The sequence below is a fragment of the Lepisosteus oculatus genome, chromosome 8, assembly GCF_040954835.1.
Source record: "Lepisosteus oculatus isolate fLepOcu1 chromosome 8, fLepOcu1.hap2, whole genome shotgun sequence".
Classification (NCBI taxonomy): domain Eukaryota; kingdom Metazoa; phylum Chordata; class Actinopteri; order Semionotiformes; family Lepisosteidae; genus Lepisosteus; species Lepisosteus oculatus.
In genome coordinates, this window is record NC_090703.1 from 7350762 (window position 1) to 7367897 (window position 17136).

The window sequence follows — 17136 nt, forward strand, 5'->3', positions numbered from 1 at the left end:
CCTAAGCACTGAGATAAGGTAGTAATTGGAGTGTAAGAATAATCATTTCGACCTGCTGGAAGAGGAATACGCAAACTGTACGGGTCTGCAATCAGGGCCGCCAAATTGATTTAAACCTTTAAGGTAACGACTGCATTCCTTACAGTTTGCTTATTTGATTTGCACTCGCTCGAACAGGACCTGTTATGGCATGAATTTCAGTGTTGCAGAAAGTTGCCTTGAAAAAATAATCAATTACTGTAACAGGGATTGCGTTTGGCAAATCGGTAAGAAGTTGGGGGTAAAGTACTTTTATGAGCTACTAGGTTACTTTGCATAGCAACTATACACACACTCCCTCAATCGCTCCAGTTGATGACTCTTTCAAATTATTTTCCTGTCACTGCTCCTTACTTTAAAAAAAAAAAGTAATCCCTAAGACATTCCCTTGTAACTGGAATTGATTTCTTTTTCGGAGTTCCCCAGCACCATTCTTCCAACTGGGTCCTACGGATGACAAGCAGCATGCATTGCCATCTTGCTGTGAATCGTGGAGTCGTTTGCTTCTCCGAAAACTGGCAGTGGTTTGGACGCCAGTTTTTACCCTCCAGTCGCATAGCTGAGCTGCACTGAAGAGTTCCCTCCTTCGGTATCCCGACTGGTATGATGGGTTAAACATGGATTCGATAGGGACACAAAAAGATCCCTCTTAACCACGAGGCCAAGGAGTCGGCCGACATCTTTGCAGTTACTTCAGTGAGTTGAATTTAAGATCTCAGGTTTTCTGGCCGAACTGGCATTTACTTTTAACTTTAGTTAGTTAAAAGTACTTCTGTTTATTCTGCGTGAGCTCTTTCTGCACTCCAGTGATGGATTAAGATTTGCGTGAAAGAAGGAACGTAAATTGCTGTAGTTCTGAGAAGACATTTGCCTTGCAAATCACACATAGCTCAGGGAATTTCATTGCCATAGATAAGTACAATCAGTTCAGCTATTTTATTTGAAAAGAATGAATATTGCTCCTTGAGAGGGAGATCTCAGTCATGGCTTGGAAGCCCTCCAACAGTGTTTTAGGTATTCATGCCTTGCTTCCTCTGTGTGTCTTTCTGTTTCATGTGGGCTTTGTTTTCAACTTTGTCTTCAAAAGTTTGCCTCATTAATTGGAAACCGGAATGAGCATGTCTGAACAATGTCCAGTTATTTTTTTTTACTGAAATTTCTTTTTGTTTTGCCTAGCGACAATACTCCAGCATTTTCCAAATGTCACTGATAAGCACCATGGTCCTGATGTGATCTTTGTCTGTGAAGATAAACTACATCAACGTTTGGAAAGATACAAACTCTTGTTCCCAGAGAAAGTTCAGCTCTTTCCCAGCTGGCCAGTCTTCAGCCTGTGAGGTCCAGGGATGAGAAACGTCAATTAATAAACCAGCAGGGCTGTAAGTGACGTGTTTCTCCTCGAGCCTTTATTGGCTGATCCATTTCCAGGGATGTCCTCATTCAGAAAAAAACAGAAGTGCCAAATATTGTTTTCTGCAGCGCTGTAGGAGAACATTTCACAACCCTTGTGTATTTCTGTGGAAGGCCACAGGCAGTTCAGCAAAAAAGAAAATGGAAAAAAGGATGGTTTTTGTTGTGATTTTAGGTTTCTCAGGAATGACTCACCACACTGCCTGTGCCTGAGCTTGATTGTTAACTCCCTGCCAAGCAGATACAACAACAAAAAAAAAAACTGGCCCACGTGCGATGACCACACTTATTTAAATACGCTGGTCTAATTCATTGCAAATGAAACCATTCACTTGTCACAGTGGGTGACTGTAATCGTAATGGACCTGCTGCCTCTGCACAATGGACCTGTAACACTAAAGTGAATGCAGGAGCTGATAAAGGTCAGAACTGTTGCACACAGCACACGAGATTCATTCTGTGTCAGCTGGGCCAGGCATCTTTCTTTTCATGATCTCTTGGGGAAAAAAATAGCTAGAGATCCACCTTTACATCATAAACAGCCAGAAATTCAGATCTTGGTGGGAAATTCTAGCCAAGAAAGAGCCCATTAAAATTAAAACTGCTTACAGTTTATATGTGCGAGTTGCCAGCAAACAGAGGAGGAGATTGAAGCACTGTGCCTTCCTGGTGAGCTCTGAGGGGCTTCATGCTGAGACACTGACTGCCAGTGCTAATCCTGAACTGGAGGTAATTATCAGGTATTGTGTTGATGGAGCCTCCTGCTTTGACCGGTCTTGTCTGTTTAAACGCAAGAGTGGGATTGCTGCCTCATGCCGATTGCAGGAAAAAAAAAAGAGAGAGATTGGGCCTCTGTTATCCTTTCTGATGCCCGCGGGTCTACATAAAAGGATTAGGAGTTGTGGAGCGGCTCATTTTCTGCTATTAAGGACAACAAAATAAAAATAAGCTCCCCTCATTTGTTGAGACACTTTAAGAGGTGCTCTGACTTGTTAAGTGGGAACGACGGCAGGTTGTTCTGCAGCTGCACGTGATTTACGAGCTCTTCACTGTAGGGCGCCGTGAACTTTTCACACCCTAAATAAATTCATCTGGATCCAGATCTTGAAGAATGAAACGTGTGTACTTTCTGTTCCTGACTGCACATCCACATGGGATGGTAAAATCTGAGAAAATATTTTAGGAAGCTTAATTTTTTTTAATTCCTCTGAAGTTATAGGCAAGGATCTAAAGCTGCTGTCTGTCTTTAAACTGGTGGCAGGTTTGCTTTTGCCCAGGTGTGTCCAGCTGTGTAATAGGTGCACAGTAGATACTAAAGTACTGTTGCACCCTCTGCAGGGCTTGGAAGGTGTCCGTTCTGCTGTGGAGAAGGGCCTATTTACTGTGTTTAATGGAGATGTCAGGCTAACGCCCTGTGTGACAAGGAAATCAGGTTGTTACTGGAGCAGAGTGTCTTTATGTCTGACAGAAGCAGCAGTGTTTCTGTTCTGTAGTGCAGATGTTGATCCTTGTCCATGCCACATATGCATCGCCAGCAGGAAAAATTACAGCTTTTGAAAACAAGGAATCATTGATTATATCATTTAGCAAATTTAAATGCTGGGAAGTTTCCAAAGTGCAGTAGCAACACTGAAGAATATGATATCATTACGGGAAAACATTGACCTCATTAGCTGTAATCTGATCAAGGAAGCTACGCTGAAATAAGCTCAGACATCATGTATGATACCATTTGGTCTCAGTGCCAGTCTGAAGGTGTAGTAACCCGCAGGGCTATGTTTTGTAGCTGCATTGCATTCAACTTGCATTCTTGCACTTTTTAATCTAGAGCTGTTCCGTTTCCGGAGCTGGTCAATCAAGGTTGAATTTAAACAGAAAATGGCGTTTGCTTTCAATGTACTCTTTGGCTGTCTGCCTCTCTATCACATACCTGTCCCCATTTCCTTGTCTCCTGGTTTACCAAGTCCTCATGATGCGGGGTTTCTGCTGAGATCAACACCTCAGTGTGCTGTGTTTCTCAGGACTCGGGTCTTCTACAACGTCTGTCACGTGTGCTTGGTGTTTCCTTGCTGGGAGGCATGGTGGTCTCCCTAAGAAGCTGGGGGGAAGTGACATTCAGGTTTGTAAGCTTGTAAACTTTGTAGGGAAGGGTTGTTTTTTGTGCTGCTTCGTTGTATGAAGCAGCAGTGCTGGGTAGAGGTCAGGCTGGGACGCTGGCGTGGTGCACTTTGGCCCAGTTGCTCTGGTAAATGCCCGTGCTGTACACATAACGGCCAGTTGCTTTGGATAAAAGCGCCAGGCTAATAATCAATGAGAGTAATTGAGGTGATCTTATCTCTGTGGTCTTGGTGACTCGACCCTGTCGCACTTGAAAACTTGACTGGAGCAAAAAGTGAATGACTGACGTCCACTGGGCTGCCCCCTCTGCAGTCTGTAATCCCCACCAGTTACAGGGAATGCTTAGTTGGTTTCTGTTGGAGGGGGGGGGCATCAGTGTCCTGCCCCTGCTAGGGAGCTGTACATGTGTCCCAGAGTGCCTATGGGCCAGAGGCGGCGAGTGATTGATGGGCTGGGAGGACTGTAACCCGAGAAGGAAGAGGAATGCTGGGGGTGTTTTCGGATAAGGAGGTGGTGGTGTGTGAGGGGGTGATTAGAGGGTGACAGCTGAGAACTGACCCCATTGCAATGACAAATCACCCGGCAGGTGTCCGGCTCATCCGAGAATCCCGCCGCGGCCCTGTTTCCCAGGGCCGTAACATGCTAGGGGATTTCTGGGGAAAAGGAAGACATCCGGCGCAGAGGTCCCCTGGAACAGGACAGCGCCTATAAAGTTCACTTCGTAAACAAAGGGGGCGTTCTGTGAGCAGGTACAGCTCCACATGTTTCCGTTTGCTTCTTTGTTTTAATGAACCTCTCCATGGCCGACATCTTGATGAACATCGCTGATGGCTCTGACGTGCTGGAAGCCCACAGTTGGGGCCTGTAGTGCAGCTGCGCTGTGAGCACCTGGGGGGCTCCCCCTGGTGGTGGTGGGGTGTGTGAACAGGCAGCCAGAGAGAGGGAAGAAAACTGCCCTCTGTTTCTCCAGGGTCCCCAGGGGACAGCCGGGGTTCTGCATTTACCCTGCACACACGTACGTCTGCTCAGAATGAATCCAGAGACTTCCGTTTGACAAGGTGTGGACCTTCAGGACCTCATTTGGGTTTCCACCAATACGAAATTAAAAAATTAAAATCTTTGTATGTTTTAGAATAATGGTGAGTCTTCAGGTCAGCTCTGAACTGGTCGTATAATCACCCCAGTGGGAATCTCGGGTTTAAATTAAGTAAGCGTGGGTCTGCATTGCAGTAAATGGCACTTTCACTGTGATTTTCTTAATGAGAGCACTCCAGATCTTGTGTTTTTTTTTGCTGAGGAACTGGAGGGATCAGTTGTTGGGAGATCACAGGTGTTTGCTCACTTCTCTGCATAAAACGACATGACCTCTCATTTGAATGGGTCGGATTGCAGGACACAAGGAGTTCATTTCTGAGAAAGAGCCATTTGCCATCTACAGCCACCCTTCTTCTAAAGCTAAGCGTGGAGTGATGACTCAAGAGAAGAGCAGGGTGAAGCCGAGACTGGTGGAGCAACCCATGGGAGAGGAAAATAAACGTTTGGGCCGAGCACGTCGGGCCCACAAAAACTTGCAGACGTGTTTTAAATTTCATACCTTACCGTACCCTGAAATTGAAACTCCCATGGCAGGGCACTTTGATCTGATCTGATTCCAGTTCCTCTGAGCTGCGGGCTCTTGTGCATAGTATAGTGAAGCAGCAGAAAAGCAAATTCACGTTTTTGGCTTGACAAAGCAAAGTCACTGAAAAGGGGGCGAACGTGACCCGGCGTCGGCTTATTTGCAAGAGGGTATGAAAACGGAGGGGGGGGGTCCTGTTAAGCGCCTCACTTCCTTAACCGTGACAGTGCTCCAGTATGGATCTCAGGTGGGCTGCCGTTTCCCCACCAGACAGAAACGCGCTGGCTGATTGCACGCCATCAAGACAAATGGTTCCAGCAGCATGCTGCCACTTGACTCTTTGTTCAGCCCTAATCAGCAGTGTGCTTGTGGGGGGTGGGAGAGGGCAGACCCCCACCTCCTCTGCCATTCCTGGCTTCCATCCAGCCCTTCTGTCTCACGGTAAAAGGGCTCTCAATTTGACACACTTTCATTTGATGGCTTTTTCAAACAGGAAAGTACTTCTCAGCAGGGGGAAAGAGACGTTTGAAGGCCCTTTGATATTCTTTTTTTTTCTTTCTTCTTTGCAGAGCATATCGCACAATCCGAACACCGAAGCAACGTTTCACACGTTAGAAAAAAAAAAAACGATCCTGGATTGCAAATCCTATTTGTGCATTAGAGTTACACATGGGGTAGAAAAAACATGTTACTGCAGGGCCATCTGTGAGCCTACAGAAAAGCTTTCTGTGTTTTGGTTTGTACGTTACTTATTTACTCTTACAGGTGAGAGATTGTCTTTGGCTGTTCCTGTGATATTTGTGTTTTTAAGAAGCCGTGCAGTAATTATGTCCTTAATACCCCCCATCGGAGGTGATCTGGGTTACCAAAAAACCCAAGAAAACCCAAGAGCTGAACACAAAGTGCAGCTCAAACCCTAAACGTTTACGTTCGTCAGTACTGTAGCATTTCCAGTACAAATAATGATCGTCTTAATCTGCAGTTTGTCCTAGATTTGCAGCAAAGCTAAGGGAGTTCTGAACTAACTCCAGCATAGTCCAGTGGAAGATACCAGCTTCTGTCAATCAGGTCTAGGTTATTCCTTTTAAAGCCTGGAGGGGTGCATGCTGGGACGTTGCTCTGTTTCCCTGATGCCTTGCCATGTGGGCGGAGATCGAGAGACTGAAGTGCTGACAGCCTGCTAGCTTCTGTAGCCTTTGGCGTCCGGAGAAGATCAGGTGAAAGATGCTTTCTGGCTGAGCATCTCGAAATAAACTATGATCGCAGACCCTGTATTCAGTGCGCTACGACATTTTTTCGTATTTATTTTCTGTTTTAGCCTTAAACGTTGAAACTTTATGAAGCTCATAAAAAAGAAGCCCTGCGTTCTGGGGCTGTAACGATGCTGAACGCTGTAGCAGTTATCTTTTCACTTCAAATTACTGAAGGCCTCTGTATGTTTTCCAGGGACAGAGCGGAGGGAATGGTTTTTGTTCTGAAGTGAAATTGAAGACAATTATTAGAAAATGAGAGACATTCAGCAGGTATTTATCCAGAGATATGCACCATATTTCAGTGAGTGGAAAAACACGGTCATTTCTGCAGACCAGGAAACCAGCAGCTCATGATACTCTTATTTAAGAGCCCAGAAAAACAGAGCTGATAGCTGCTGTACCACAGGCTTAGCTGAAGCTGCATTCTCCTCCAAGAGTAACAAAAAAATTGGAACTTCCAGTTCAATGCACAAAATTGTGCAATGAAAGCGTGCTGCTCTACAGTCACTTTGAATAATCTATAATAATTATTGAATAATTTAGTTTTACATGGATTGAAGCAAAAGGGGATTAAGTAACTTGTTTGGAGTTATACATTTAGTCAAGTGCAGAGCCTAATAATTAAAAGGGGGGTATTATTATTAATTATCTGGAGGTGCTATAAGCTAAATAAGAGTCCTCTCTCAATCCACATGGTGCTCCCTGCCTTAGCAAAGGGACACACACCCACAGTAACTTCTTCGCCTCTATGAGGTTTTTACCCAATTACACCGGTGTTGAAAAACCATAGATCGGGTTGCAGCTAATGCCTCTGAGAGATCTGGGACGAAAGATGGTTCCATTTGAAATGTTTTAGGTTTCATGGATGCTGGTCTGTAGCAAAGAGCAGTGCTTTGTTCTGGGGGGGGTGGGGGTGGGGTGGGGTTTGCTCCACCACCATTCTAGTGTAGCTCTGCCTTTGAGTGAGTGTCCAGGAATAAATAGAAACTGTAACATCTGTTCACTGGCAAACCGTTCCAAAGCCAAACTCTTGGGGGGGACAGATCGTAGTGCTTTTCTCAGTGCTGAAGCCCTCCAGGCTAGAGGGGATGGACAACAAGGATGCCGTAACTGCAGAGCTTGGGGTTGAGCCCAGTGTTGGGGACTACAGGTATTTGGGAGGGGGATTTGAACAATTCCTGTCTTAGTGGAGGGGCTCTCCCCATTTTTTAGATGCTAGTAGGTTTTTGCTGGTGTGGTGAGGGCTTTTTGTTGCATTGGGGGTGTGTGTGGTTCATGTGGGGGTTTTATCGCACATCGAATAAATCCTCTCTGTCTGTCTCTCTATCTCGTTCCTCCGAGACCTGCTGGTTTAAGGTTACACAGAGCTCTCGGTTTTCTTGGAAGGAATGACCACATGAGCTGCGTGGGGATTAGATTAGCGGAAGGACAGTCTTACCAGTGCTCAAAATAGCCTGTTTGTTTAAAAAAAAACAATATAATCAATAGGCAGCCTCTTCGGATGGGAAATAAAACACTGGCCCGTACGAAAGATGCCATATGCTGTCTCATAAGGTACCCAAACATTGTGTTTCTTTAAAGCTGTAGAAATAAATATACTAGAACTATTTCTAACATTGTCTTTTATTTCTTTGCACTATTCCACCAGTCTTGAAATCAAGAAATGTAGCCTTTTATAGCCAAATTATACCCAGAGGTCTCCGATGTCTCTTCATGTGTGAGCCAGGGGCCTGAATGAAAGGTTGGTTTGTTTTCTTCCCAGCAGGGCCATTACCTTGCTTTTGAAACTATGGCCTGTGTGCATGGACAGACCATTGAAAATATATGTGCCTTTAAAGCGCGCCGTTAACGTGGTGTTACTGACACAGTGCATGCATTGAACACTATTCCCCACTGAAAGCCAGAATATGTTGTTTCTTTTCTTGGCCCGGCAGTAAGAGATGTTTGGAGGTTCAGCGCACAGGGCAGATATTCCTTAAAAGTAAAGCGCCGGGGAACTTTGCCATTTGTTGTTAATTAATTTCTAGGAAATTCGTTTTTCATTCTCAGACTTCCACGTGTCGTGGCTGTGCACTGCAGAGCTCCGGCTGTCTCCGTAGGGCAGAGTGTGGGGACGCAGGCAGGACTGGCCTGCTGGATCAACATCAGAAGGGCCTGGCGACTCTGCCCTGAGCTCAAACGTTCCTTCATGCATATTCACTAGGACGTCTGATGAATTACTGCTGCAGGTTTTGGGTTACCTAAGAAAACAGTTCCCACTTAAGAGAAAGATTGCAGAGGCCCCATGTGCTTCCTGTTTGACTTTGAAGTTCCCTGAAGCGCTGGGACACAGAGCACAAAGCCCCTGACTCGCGCGGAGGCTTTAAACCTGTCTGCTGAGCTTTTGGGAGGATTTAAAAGAACAGATTAGTAATGTGTTCCTGAAAGCGCAATGTGTTTGGTGTTGCGAGAAATTGTTTTATTTTTAACTTTTTTTCTGCAAAAAGGTTCATCCGTTGGCGCTTAATCCAACCACTATGAAAAGATTTACTTCGGTCTGAAAACCATCTCCTCAGACACTAGTTATGCAAAGATATATATATCTATAGTAGCTCCAGCCTTAGAGAACTAAGTCCTAAAAGTAATCTGATTTATTTTATTGGGTAGAATCACGTAAGAAAATCTTTTCATTTGAAAAAATAACTTTTATGCAGCCTTGAAATGTGGTGCAGGAGTTTTTTTTTTTCTCGTAGCTGACTAACATTGTTTTGTGGAGTACACACAGCACAGCCAGCCTTAGCCTTAGTGTTGTGACGTAGTGTGTCAGGAGCAAGGGCCAGCAGTGAATGGACACACACTAGCACTAGCACTGAGATAGCAGGATGTGTGTGCAGGGCACCCACTAGTAGAGAGTTTCTTTCTTTCCCTCCATCACTTCAGCAACAGGATAATCTGTTTAGTTCTATGTCTGAAGAATGAAGTAAAAGGAAGTAAAGTAATTTGTTTAGAGTAATATATTTAGCCAGTTGCAGAGCCTAGTAATTAAAAAAGGAAAAATATTGTTAATTAATTTGAGGTGCTCTATTAGCTAAAAGACCTCTCTCAGTCCACATGGTGCCTTAGCAAAAGAACCCACACCCACATTAACTTCCTGGTCCCTGTGAGGTTTTCTAACAGGGGGAAACTGGGGGAGAGGGGGTGTGAGAGACTGACGGTTACTGTCCGCCTCCTGTCTCGCCAGTTCTGCTAATGGACGCTCAATTACTCATTCTTCAGAACAGCATTTCTGAAAAAGATGGCATGAAGATCACGTTCTTAGGATGCTGCTGCAGGAACACTGGGGGGGGGGGCAAGAGCGGGAAAATCCATGCTTTTATGATTAACTTCTGAAGTGATTCCAAAAGGCAGGCTTTCCAGCCCATTATGAGTTGATGTTCCTGGGTGTCCAAGGGCAGGAAGAATTAAAAATGGCAACACAAACAGTCCTGCGGGCTCCTTCAGATCACGGGTCCATGCTGGCTGTCTTGGCAGAGAGGCTGGCTAAGGGAGCCTGACAGTTTAATGTTTTTAACTCCGCAGCACAAGGCAAAGGCAAACACAGAGGTTGTGATCTTGGAAATCTCCAACGTGGAAGACCTTGTGGTCTCTGTCAGGAACATCTGTGAGCACTTACATTAAACGCACCTAATACTATAATAGAGCCGCCCCTCGGCACAGCGTGAGAGCCGCGCGATGGGTATGGGGGTGAGAAGGGGGTTTCAAATTACTTCTTGCTGAAGATGCTGATCACACTGAGACTTACCGTTTTCTGCAGCAGCCTGTCAGAGTGGGCTTCGTTGAGAAGCACTCCGAATATGCAGGGCTTCTTTATCTTAATGTCTGCTCCAAGTCTCCACGTGTCCTTGGCAATCAAATTTACTATCAGACAGGAATCTAATTTTAGGCAGCAAGACAGACACTAGATATACAAGGTTTTTGTTTTTCTGAGCACATAGAATCCATTACAAGCTGCAGTAGTCTGCATTAAAGTGTCCTTCTTCAAAAATCTAATGTGCAAGACTGCTTAACCAGAGATGTATGTGCAATAAAATCACTGAGTGATGCTGTCATGCTGCAGGTGTCTGGCACGCTTCCAAACCTGTTTGACAGGTACTGATGCTGCAGATTATATACTACCGTGTACACGGTAAAGAGTGTTATCATCACCTCCCACTATCACACTCTCAGGTGTGACAGTATGATTAAAAAACAGTCCAGTATTGAGTGTACTTTTCAAACCGACTTCTATGTCACAGCTGGGCTGATTCTGCTGAATGCCCTGGAAGGGTTTCATAGTCCTGGAGTACCCTGGTGTTTTCTGTTCCAACTGAGCTCTTGATAACTTACGCTTATTGAATCTGTTCTTGAATAATAGGAAAAGATCAGAAAGTAGCCTTTATCCCAAGTCAAAAACTGGGCTTCAGAATCTCTCATTTCGATTTAATGTATTTAAATTGCAGTTTAAAACAGTGGATGTGTATGTCACTAACAGTGCTTGGAAGTGTTTGACAGTGTCATCACCACCTACGAATACGTCATTAATCAGTCTGATATATAGAAATCTATGGAAAGAATTTATAAGAGAAACAGGGCAACATTTCTTGGAAAATATTTCTGAAAATGTAAAAAAAAACCGAGATGGTTCAGCTATTGTATTTAATCATGAACTTGGAATAAAAACCAGATTGGGGGACGGCAAGTATCTGCTGTTTTTGGCGTAGTTCTAGGCCCCTTTGGAGCAAGATATGAAGTTCACCGTGTGTGTTTTTAACGCGATGAGGCTAGCGGTAATCTGCAGAGGGCATTAGTTCACTGGCAGGCTGCTTGTACAGTACATCTCCAAAAACCGGCGGCTATTTCTTCACCTTTCTCTGGGCACCCAGAGCCTGTTATGTTTTCATTTCTTGTTGGCCTTCTCCCTGCCAGCCCAGATCCGGAGTTTCCAGCCCGACTGGCATCTCTGCCAGCAGAGCTCTTTAAAGCTAATGCAGTGGAAGGCTCAGCTGGGGGGCTCTGTGTAAGCAAAGCGTGTAAGAGATTTAAAGGAAGAGCCCATGTCAATAAGGGCGTCCTGATTGTAAGAGTAAATTAAAACCACCGTTCTGCGGGGAGCTTCTGCCACGAGAATGTACTGACCCAGAGACCATCACATGTGGTGTTCTTTAAAGGAGTTTTTGGTTTTGATGAGTTGTGTTTACACGCCTACGATTTCCAGTTTATGAATCAAAGTCATGTTGGCAAAACTCTGAATTTGTTTTCACATACTGTCGGTTATAATAAATTACAGTTTGAAATGATAGGAGGAGATTCTAATACTCTCTGCTGGTCTGCTTAACTACTGTCATGTCTAGAAAGCCTTGGACTATATACTGTTAGTGGTCTCTAATGAGAGCCATACTGTGCCGTGAATGTCTAACATGAAAAAAAAGACTGCTTTGCTATACTGTGGAGTGTGCTGTGCATATAACTAAAACCACACGAAGGACGGAGCAGAGAGTGCTCTGAGTGCAGTGAATAGTCTGACTGCCAGAGTACAGAGCAGAATGTGTGGTGTGCAGAATGGAAAATGCATCATTTCTGGAGAATACAGTCAAAGCAAGTATAGAATTGACCAAAACCGCAGCTGGAAAAATGGTTTCACAGAGGAGAATCAGGGGGGCTTGGAACATTCTCCGAACAATGCAAAATAAGGTCAGCAGTTTACTGTACCCTGACATGGGACAAAATAACCAGCTTTGACACGGATAACATACCAGCGGTGAAAAATGAAAATAAAAACTACAAATATCTCTCTCTTGGTTTGTAAGGCTGGTATGGATGGGTGATACAGCTACCAGGCAGGAGAAATGCGTGTTCATTCCACCATGCCTGCAGACTACACCTGTACGTCTGCTGCCTTGCTGTGCTGGAGTGAAAGACCATGCTGATGATGATCTCCCTGTGTTGGCAGGTACCTGAACCACGTGCGGGCTGCCTCCCCCCAGGATGTGGCTGGGGGCTACACCTCCAGCCTGGCCTGCCATCGAGCTGTGCAGGACGCCTTCAGCGGTCTCTTCTACTCAGTGCTTTAACCTGGCTGGCTCCCTGTGGTGCCTGACGGAAGGCACTGCAGCCCAGGACAGAAGACATTAGAAAACCTTGTACACCCGTGCCTCATTATCGTGAAAAAAAGGGCAAGATGAATAATTGTCATGTAAAGATGTTTCTTGACTTTGTCATCTTGTGTTCTTACTGGGATATAAATGAGATAGCTTTGCATGGTAGTACCTGGTTTCTGAATCAAGTCAGCCATCTGGGTAGGAGCCCTCCTAATTTTTATTAGCCTGTAGCTGAGTGACCAGAAGCCACGAAAAGGATCTCAACACTGCCGGCCTCACTCAGGGATCACAGTGGCTGCAGCGACACAGATTCCCTATTGGAACCTTGTGGATAGTAGCAATATGTTTGCTTGCTTACTTTACACAACGAGCGATTTTTTTTTTTACCCACCTAAGATGTGTATAGATTTTTCTCAAAGCTTTTATAATAAAAAAAAAGAAACTTCATGAATGCTTATTTTTACAGTTCAAGGCCAGCTGGCTGTGCATGTTAATGTAGAGGTACGACCGTTGTGTCAAGGGTGTGTTACCCAGCAGTGAAACTTAAAGCACCAAGACTGTGAACCCAGGGGCGTGTGCAGCCCAGCTACCGCATGTGATTTCAAGTGTTAACATGTGACTCATGAGACTTTGTGTCGTGTGCCACTGGGGTCCAATATTATGCAGATCAGTGTGTGCTCAGCATTAAGGGCTAACCTCTTCTAATCAGACATGGAATAGGTCATAAGAGGTTTTTCTGAAAACGTGAACTGTTTTGACAAGAGGATGATGTATGGGATACGGTCCGATTAGGTACTTCTAATTGAACCGTAACAGTATTAAAACAGCATATTCAAATGGATGGTTTAAGTTTATTTTAAAACTCTGGGAGGCTTTTTAAAAAAAAAATCTTCCTTCTGTGTGTCAAAACTGCAAAATTAAAAATGTACACCTCAGAACACGGTTTTCCAGAGGTTTAAACACTTCCTCAAACTTGAACGCAGTTCCGTCTCTACGCTGTCGGCTCGTCGCTCCTTGGCCGCTTTGGTGCTGGTTCATCTGGAGTCCCTGACAGAGAGAAAATGAATTCAGAACGGCAAGAATTGGGAACCCCTAGCTGCCAGGCAGTTCCTTCTCCCGGCTTTTGCAGCTGGGATCAAACGATTGGCAGGCCCAGAACACCTCACCTGGTTCTGGGCTTCTGGGTTTCTTGAAGAGCACCTCCCAGGGCAGGGGAAAGCTGATGCACATCATCTCCTTGTTGGGCGCCACATTGCGCACCGTGTGGACAGAGCAGCGGCCTTCCAGCGGCGTGCCGAGACTGGCGGAGGCCCTCTCTGTCACATCCCGCCGGGGGTCGTCGTGTTTGGAGAAGCCGTAGCAGTGGACGTGTGGCGGGCTGACATCGTCCGAGTCGGGTCCCTGCTCCAGCAGACCTTTCAAAGCGTCCAGGAACTCGAGGGCTAGAGCAGGCAGGTTCATGATGATGTGCACTCTGCTCTTCATCTCCAGAAGTCCGGGCAGCTCCTCCCTCAGCGGCCCCCCAATGAAGTCTCGCCCGTCCATGTTGAAGGTGCGCACCTTGCTGTCCGTCTTGTTCAGCTTGCAGTTGTGCTGCAGCCACTTGAAGGACTCGGGGTTGAGGTCGTTGGCGAAGACGCTGCAGCCTCTCCGGGCAGCGGGGATGGCGAAGGGCCCCACTCCAGCGAAGACGTCGAAGACGCTGTCCCCCCGCTGAAGCAGCCCCACGATCCGCTCGTGCTCCGTGCTCAGCCGGGGGTTCCAGTACACCCTGGAGAAATCAAACTCGTACGACACGTTGTTCTCTCGGACCTGCGGGGTAAGGCACAAAAGGGCGATCATGTCATATGCAGTTCACGGTCAAGAAGAGTAAAATGATGTCTGCAGCACACATACTACTTATCATTGCTCGTATTGCTTAATAGCATCATAGGAAGCAAGCACAAAGGCACTCAAGTGTCAAATCAAAATAAAATGGAGATGCCCTGTACAACTGGAGTTACAGCCAACATCCCAGCTACACCCATGATAAGAGACCTCTGCATGGCTGCAGGAGTACATAGGCTTTCTGAATACAGCCTAATGCAGACCGCTGAAGGCTCTGTGCATCACCTTGGCCACCATGTTGCCATCTCCCGCCAGCACCTCCATCTGGAAATTGCGGTAAGTGGAGTCGATGGTGTTGGTTTTATTGACCACACAGGTCACACCTGGGTTCTTGTCCATTATGACTTGTCCTGTGAAAAAGAACATGAGTTCAACCATGCACCAGCGGAACCTTAACAGCCTCGACCATAATGTTATAAAGAAAACACGCAGTTGTCCCACAGACTTGTTCTTTCAACAAGTAATTGAGCATGTTTACCCAGTGAAAGTAGTACAGGGAAGTAAAACCTTAGCTGTTCCACAGTTTTACATTGGAGCCTTTTTGTTGTCAAGCATTTTTTCAATTTTAGTCGGGGGGCAGAAACTTGAAGCATAGCAATCCTGAAATGATTTAATGTCTCAAAAGGCAGGACCCTGACCTTCACTGACATTTGCCTGCAGCCGTATCGCCCTGCAACTAATAACTGGCAGCCCACTGAAGCTCAGCAGGTGTGAGCCTGGCCAGTACCTGGATGGTAAAGCTAAGGTTGCTGCTGGACGAGGTATTAGTGGGGCCAGCTGGGGGCGCTCACCCTGCGGTCTGTGTGGGTTCTAGTGCCTCAGTATACTAACGGGGACACTATACCGTACAGAGTCGCCGTCCTCTGGATGAGATGTAAAACCAAGGTCCTGACTCCATGGTCATTACAAACCTCAGGGCATTTCTTGAAAAGAGTAGAGGTGTTACCCCAGTGTCCTGGCTAAATTTCCCCCTGGCCTTTACCAGTCATGGCCTCCTAATAATCCCCATCTCTGAACTGGCTCTGCTCTCCTCCCCACTGAGAGCTGGCGTGTGGGGAGAGTGCTGGCGCACTATGGCTGCCGTCACATCATCTGAGCGGAGTGCCCAGAAAAGCACTATACAAGTGTAAGTAACTATCTATTCACCAGTGAGCCAACTGCCCACCTCGGAGAAGTACATGGAGAGTAGAGTTTGCCCGCCTTCGGACGCGAAGGTTTGTCTTCAGCCGCCCTTACCAATGAGCTTCCTGAAGGGCAGCTGGTGGTCTCGCAGGTTGAGGTGGGCGATGTGCCCGACCCGGCTGAACCCCGAGGTCACGTCCTGGCCCGGGGGCAGCACGGCGCGCAGCACCTCGTCGCTCTTCAGGTGCTCGTAGGTCAGCTCCAGCTCGTACCGCAGCACCTCGGGGCTCACGCCGAGCCGCCTCAGGGCGGCCGCCTCCGCCTCTGGGAACGAGTCCGGGGAGGAGATGGCAGAGGGGTCCAGCAGCACCAGCCTGTGGTCCTCATCCTGCGGGTCTTCCACCACTCGCTTCGCTGCGGGCAGCTGCAGGGCCACCCTCTTCAGGGCCTTCACCAGCGGGCTGATGGCCTCCTTCCGCACGCGCAAGGCGGGCACGGCCACTCGCTTCCGGAAGGCGCTGCGGTCCAGCGTGGTCATGCCGCGCACCCCCGGGGGAGGGGCGAGCAGGCCGGGCTCGGCCTCGCCCTGCTGCTGCTCCGGCATCGCCTGCTGGGCACCGCACCGCTGGGCAGAAAGGGGTGCGCCCGGGAATCTCGGGCACCTCTTAGCGAAGAGCCACGTCGGAGGCCTGGCTCGTCTCAGGCTCGTCTCTGCGTTGACAAAGGTGAAGATTCGACACAGAGCCCTGCGAAGAAAAATAAAGGCACACTTTCAGTCCTGGGATCGGGCATGCCGAAATGAAGGGATCAAATGCCCTTGTAGTTTTCATTCTTTTTAAAGCACAACAGCAAAGGACTGGCAACTGTAACCAATTCCGTGGCGGGAGAGGCTGAGTTAAGAAAGGACCTTAGATACCTCAGACAAAAAGTACAAGTGCTCGGTTTGGCCCGATTAGGGGTGACAATATGAATCCTGAAAGAGCCGGCTGTAATACGGGTTGCGCTCCAGACAATGTAGAGATCATGTCAGGTTAAAAAAAGGCGAATATAGTGGCATATCACAGCGCTTCGGCCTGGGGTGAATTTCCTCTGCACCTCCTAATCTTTTTTTAGGGAGGCTTCACTACGACAGTGATTTAGCTTCCACCACACTCACCCCATTAAGCAGCTGAAAATAGAAGCCATTGACACCGCAAACTAACATCTTCTTATAATTTCATCTAAGTTTATGATTACATGACTATGAGAAAACATCTCACTGATTTCGAATGAAAAGCTTCAAGAAGAATTGATTTAGTCCAGATAATTTCTAAAAAAAGGAGGAAATAAGTACACAGGCGAGTTTGAAAAAAAATATTAACAAGAATACTAAAGAATAAAGCATAAAAATGAGAATCTTTTTCACCCTTACCTTATCATTGCATCTCCTCTCGGGAGCCATGCGGATACGTGGTGACGTTATTTTCAGTGGCCGATTCCGTAGAGTGTGGAACGGAATTCCCCCGCAATGATTGGTAGACAGAGTCCATCACCAGGGCAACCGAGGGCTTGCGCTGACGTCTTTAAAAAGCGA

At 46.6% G+C, this 17136-nt stretch overlaps 2 protein-coding genes across 2 annotated transcripts in view; one reads left to right on the plus strand and one right to left on the minus strand.

The window, feature by feature from the left end:
* The window catches only part of mnat1 (MNAT1 component of CDK activating kinase), a 46984-nt gene extending 33989 nt beyond the window's left edge, over positions 1-12995 (plus strand). The window contains exon 8 of the mRNA XM_006632324.3: positions 12407-12995. Coding sequence (XP_006632387.2) covers positions 12407-12527 — 121 coding nt within the window. The 3' untranslated portion in view covers positions 12528-12995. The remainder of the gene's footprint in view (positions 1-12406) is intronic.
* Positions 12996-13385: 390 nt separating this feature from the next.
* Positions 13386-17080, minus strand: trmt5 (tRNA methyltransferase 5). The gene is made up of 5 exons (XM_006632325.3): positions 16975-17080; positions 15678-16309; positions 14667-14791; positions 13721-14366; positions 13386-13601 (listed from the first exon to the last, which is right to left on the minus strand). The coding sequence occupies exons 1-5, from the start codon at positions 16980-16982 to the stop codon at positions 13546-13548; spliced, it is 1467 nt and encodes a 488-aa protein (XP_006632388.3). The 5' UTR covers positions 16983-17080; the 3' UTR covers positions 13386-13545.
* Between the last annotated feature and the right edge of the window lie 56 nt (positions 17081-17136).